Source organism: Helianthus annuus, chromosome 8 (genome assembly GCF_002127325.2).
Source record: "Helianthus annuus cultivar XRQ/B chromosome 8, HanXRQr2.0-SUNRISE, whole genome shotgun sequence".
NCBI classification, from domain to species: Eukaryota; Viridiplantae; Streptophyta; class Magnoliopsida; order Asterales; family Asteraceae; genus Helianthus; species Helianthus annuus.
Window position 1 is genome coordinate 92817446 of NC_035440.2, and position 6140 is coordinate 92823585.

The 6140-nt window shown below is 38.1% G+C and overlaps 1 protein-coding gene across 1 annotated transcript; it reads right to left on the bottom strand.

Annotated features, from left to right (window-relative positions):
- Positions 1-1962: 1962 nt before the first annotated feature.
- LOC110870361 (F-box/LRR-repeat protein 12) lies at positions 1963-3138 on the bottom strand. Its single transcript, XM_022119548.1, has one exon. It carries the CDS (start codon positions 3136-3138, stop codon positions 1963-1965), a length of 1176 nt encoding a protein of 391 aa, XP_021975240.1.
- Positions 3139-6140: the final 3002 nt, after the last annotated feature.

Here is a 6140-nt window from a genome sequence, read left to right on the forward strand (position 1 = left end):
TGATAAAGGATGACGAAGAACAACAGACTGACGAAGAACCAACCATGCAAACAACACTCATGAAGAACCAGATTTCCACATGACGAAGAATACATTATGCATATGACATATGACGAAGAACCCATTATGCATATGACGAAGATCTAATGACGAAGAACTGATGTTTCATCAGTTAGAATGTTGACGAAGAACCTACCATTCTTTGTCGATATAGATGCTTCGTCGAGACTTCTTAGTGGGGAATTATTCTTCGTCATCTTGCAGGTCATGTGCTTATATATAAGGACAGAACTCAAACAGAAAGGAGAGAGAGAGAACTGAGTGAGTACATCAGAGAGTTTGTGAGAGCTTCTTGTTTAAATCTTGTAACCAAAATTCTCTGAATCAATACATTTGACCTTTAATCGTTGAATCTTTGTATTGTATTTTACTCTCTCGCTCGGTTTGTGTCGCAACGAGGATTCAGCACTCGTTACGGCACCCGAAACAAGAAATCATCTAAGTCCGACGATCCGTATCGGGACCTTCAATTCATCAATTGGACGCTACTGATGCTTCTCTACATGGTAACCTAAATCAGACGGTATACATGTATCTAACTATGGGGTTCCGCCATCACCATGTCTGGAAATGAATTTGCTATGAAAGATCTTGGACCGCTTATTCATATTTTAGGAATCCATGTTACTAGACATGGTGGCCAAGTGTTTCTTTCTCAACAGGTATATACTAAAGACATCATTGATCGAGCTAGCATGTCCTCCTGTAAGCTTGTGGCCATACCTGTGGATTCTAAACCGAATCTGAGTGCTACCTCGAGTCATGGATTTGGCAATCCCACCCTTTACCGTAGTCTTGTAGGCACTTTGTAGTATTTAACATCTACTAGACCTGTCATTAGTTATGTAGTACAAAAAGTTTGCATGCACATGCACTCGCCAAGAATTGACCACTGGAATGCTTTAAAAGGCATTATTAGATACCTTCGGGGAGCCAATGCGCTAATGGTGGAGTGGTAAGGGAGAGACCTGGAATGCGTTAAAAGGCATTATTAGATCCGTCTGCAATTGTCAGTTTGATGAGGAAATGGTTTTCGTCGCTAATCTGTCTTGCAATTGCCGGTTATCCACCATTTTATTTACTTTACCTTAATTCCAACTCTTTTTGTCGTGATCTGTCAGAGTTCTGTGATGCAGTCCGGGCAATCCAACTCTAAATATCCGTCCGTAGTGCTATTTTGTTTAGTAGTGAAAGGACATTCATAGGATCCTGAACCCGGCCATATTATCGCGCTGGATCTCATTTCACCTTGGTTTAACAATGTTAATAAACAATCAGAAAGAAAATATTAGTAAATGGTCCAAAACGTAAATACAAAAATACTTGCCAACCTAAATTGGTAATCTACTGATTTAGGATGGATTATGGATATTCATTGAGGCCACTTCTGCTAATCCAGAACTTTCAGGTGTTCTGATTATACCAGATCACAGTTATAAAAAATGTTCTAGATGCTCAATTCTGAATTCACGAGTCAGACATCAAACGCGGTCGAAAATTTATCATGCAAAAATCACCAATAGTGGAAGATATATGGTGTTAACCCATTGTCCATTAGCAGAAAGTTATTAGCACCAAGTTGAGTAATCTTCACTGTTGAGTGTTATAATGCACAAACAAAAAAATTAAGTTTTTCTAATTTGAAATATTGATATTACACGTTTATCAAAATTAATGGGTATTAACTAAGTCACACCACAAATAAAGAAAATCAACATAGCACAACAAAACATTAATCACCCAGTTTCTTAATTGCTTGCATGTATATATCTTTAAGCTCATCCTTGTTAAAAAAACAAGTTTAAGAAAGCATAATACAATTTATGAAGTTTACAAATAAAGTAAGATAAAGATGTCTATCAAGTTATGTTTTTGGCCCTCCTTCCTCAACACTTGATCGTCCTACTGGCTGAGTGTTTCAAATGTCCAACCGCCCGGGACAAACCTCAACAAAAAAGTTGGCGGTTCTTTCATCTCAACATCTTCTCTTTGCATCATAAAGAATTCGATCACAGATGGAGTGATTAGCGGGCAGTTATTTATGTATATCACAGATAGGTGTTTACAGCCATTACCGAGAGCTAGTAATCCTCTACCACAGAGCTTCAAACAACCGTTTACGTGGATTCTCTCCAAACTTTGACAATACAATCCAATCGATTCCCAACCAGAGATCGTAATATTTTTACAAGATGCCAAGTTCCATTCTTGTAGAAACGGACATCCTTTTGAGATTCGTATGATAACATAATCCGAAACAAAACTACACCCCGACAAGTTAAGGGTTTTAAGATTTGCAGCAACTCCTGAACCGATGGCCGCAAGTCCATATCCCATTATGTGATCATTAAAAGCAATATTTAGATATTCGAGCCCCCCTCCACTCAAAACTTCAGTCAAATCCGTAGCAAACACACAACAATTGGCTTCCAAAGAAGCCAAGGTGGAAGAACACCCTTTAGAGCCTATACCATTAATTTTGGAACAGCCTGTTATTCGGAGTTCTCTAAGTTGACGACAATTCTGGTTGAGAGACTGAATACCAGAGTCAGTTATCTTTTCACACCAACCAAGACTCACCTTTTTCAAAGAGTTACATGATTTTGTTAAGATTTCTAATCCACTGTCTCCAATAGAACTAGAAGAAAGATTAATAGCCGACAAAGATGGACAGCCAGAGGCAATAGAAGAAAATCCTACATTGGTGATTCGAGTACAAGAATTAAGATCAATAGAACGCAATTGAAGGCCATACTTTTGCAATAGAACTAAACCGGAATCAGTGACATCCTCACACCAAGTTAGGGACAATGACTCTAATTGCCTAAAACGGTTGAGCAATCTATGAATCATACACGAATGGGTTTCAATGTAGCCACTACTGGAGTTCTTTAACCAACTTAAGTGTTGTAGGTCCAAAACCTTACAACTTGAATCATGAATATTAAGAAAACGATGACAAGTTAGGCCGAAAGATTCCCGATCAAGATTAGAGTCAAGTTTTTCAAAGATCATATATAAATGCTCATCTGGAAGGTTCATAATACATGAGCTTTGTTTTCTAGAAACTACACCCATTTATATATTTCGCTGGTTGAATTTTGATTCTAGGATAAGCTGCAAGAAAGATACCTCTTGGCCGTTAGATAAATGAAATTAGATCAATTATCAAGATATAAGCTAGCTTTTTTGATGAATGTATGACATTTAGGACCTTTACTTGAAGATTCTAAACTGAAAAATATCGGCGTGATCTGTTGCAACAAAAAAGAATACATTAGCAAACAATTATTATAAGGTCACAATTGTTGGAAAATTTCGAAATTGCTTGGATAAATTTGAAGTCGTGTAATCACTTTCAGATCAAACAATTGGAGTGGCTACCAATCTTTGATCGGATAAAATCAGATTTGATTCTAGATTTCTGTATGAGAATTTGATTGAGAGAATTTTGAGGGATTTTGACGAACTGCTAATTCGTCTAGGGTTTGGAAAAACATTTGAGAGTGCGTATTTACAGTTTTCCATAACTGCCTGCAGTTTTTGTTTTCAACAAAAACACCTTTGGTCCCTCATGTTTCAAAAGCGCATATTTAGCCCGAAATTTAATTTCTGATGCATTTTCGATAAAGCACTTTAATTTCTGATGCATTTTCGATAAAGCACTTTTGCAACTCGGGTGGCTTTTTATACCAAAGCTCAAAAGGGGTTGTTTTGTTCCTTTTATTAGGAACCCGGTTTAACCAATAGCAAGCCGTCAACATCGCCTCTCCCCAAAACCCATTATTTAAAACAGATCCATCTTCAATTAATGTAAGGTCCTTGAACCATCTTCGATCCTTACATACGTGACTTGTTGCTCCCGAGTCATACCACCAAGCAACAGAATCATCCTGCACATAAAATGCTTCAGAAATTAGTATTAGTGAAACATAATTCACATCCGAATTATAATTAAAGTTTAATTTCTGACCTTGTTGCTTTGGATCCTTAGAGGATCCACTAGTACCAGTTTCGTTCTAGGCTTTACCAACACGACAATCTTTCTTGAAGTGTCCTGGTTTACCACACTTCCAACAGCCCTCATCCTTAGTCTGTTTTGAATGTTTCACAGCCTTGTTCTTCTTGTTAGACCCACTTTGAAACTTCCTTTTATTGTTTCCCTTGTTAGAATTTTTAGAATTAGGACCACTTTCTTCCACCATGTTAACAGAAGACCCACCAACGTGTTTATCTTTGTTAACCTTTTCCATGGCCCGACAAGACTCCTCAATTCGAAAACAACTTCCAAGTTCGACCAGATTCATTTCCTCCTTCTTATGTTTTAAAGTATGTTTAAAATCTTTCCAAGAAGGAGGAAGTTTATCAATGATAGATGGAACAGAAATTGCTTCATCCATCTTTAAACCATGTTGTTCGAATTGACCCAAAATTCTTAGACATTCATTATATTGTTCCATGACGGATCTATCATCAACCATTTTATAATTCATAAAATCACTGACTAAGAATTTCTTATGACGGATCTATCATCAACCATTTTATAATTCATAAAATCACTGACTAAGAATTTCTTACTGGATGTGTCTTCAGCCATGTATTTGGCCTCTAGTGATTCCCACAGTTCTTTTGCAGATTCAACATTTTGATATATATCAAAAAGAGAGTCACACATACCATTCAAAATATGCCCACGACAGATGTAATCATCATTCAGCCACTTCCACGCTTCCTAGTTAGTTCCAACGGTTCATTCGTCACTTCTTCGGGAATCGGGGTACTCAGAACGTACACCAATTTCAAAGTCGTCAACAGCAAATGCATCTTCTTTTGCCAGCGACGAAAGTCTTGCCCTTCAAACTAGTCCAATTTCGCAAATTTGTTCGTCATAGCCTTCGCAGATTCACCACCGCTTGTCATCTTCACTGAATTGTTTGATCTTTGTTGGAAAATTTCGAAATTGCTTGGATAAATCTGAAGTCGTGTAATCACTTTCAGATCAAACAATTGGAGTGGCTACCAATCTTTGATCGGATAAAATCAGATTTGATTCTAGATTTCTGTATGAGAATTTGATTGAGAGAATTTTGAGGGATTTTGACGAACTGCTAATTCGTCTAGGGTTTGGAAAAACGTTTGAGAGAGCGTATTTATAGTTTTCCATAACTGCCTGCAGTTTTTGTTTTGAACAAAAACACCTTTGGTCCCTCATGTTTCAAAAGTGCATATTTAGCCCGAAATTTAATTTCTGATGCATTTTTGATAAAGCACTTTAATTTCTGATGCATTTTCGATAAAGCACTTTTGCAACTCGGGTGGCTTTTTATACCAAAGCTCAAAAGGGGTTGTTTTGTTCCTTTTATTAGGAACCCGGTTTAACAAATAGCAAGCCGTCAACATCGCCTCTCCCCAAAACCCATTATTTAAAACAGATCCATCTTCAATTAATGTAAGGTCCTTGAACCATCTTCGATCCTTACATACGTGACTTGTTGCTCCCGAGTCATACCACCAAGCAACAGAATCATCCTGCACATAAAATGCTTCAGAAATTAGTGAAACATAATTCACATCCGAATTATAATTAAAGTTTAATTTCTGACCTTGTTGCTTTGGATCCTTAGAGGATCCACTAGTACCAGTTTCGTTCTTGGCTTTACCAACACGATAATCTTTCTTGAAGTGTCCTGGTTTACCACACTTCCAACAGCCCTCATCCTTAGTCTGTTTTGAATGTTTCACAGCCTTGTTCTTCTTGTTAGACCCACTTTGAAACTTCCTTTTGTTGTTTCCCTTGTTAGAATTTTTAGAACTAGGACCACTTTCTTCCACCATGTTAACAGAAGATCCACCAACGTGTTTATCTTTGTTAACCTTTTCCATGGCCCGACAAGACTTCTGTTTATCTTTGTTAACAGAAGACCCACCAGCTCGACCCCAGCCAGGGGCTCTGCCCCTTGGACGCCGCCAGGGGCTGCCGCCCCTTGGACCCCGCTTCTTTCGGGGGCGCTGCCCCCTTGGATCCCCCGTTAGTCCTGATGACATTCAAATAAGCGTGCACTCTTATTTGTATGTCACGC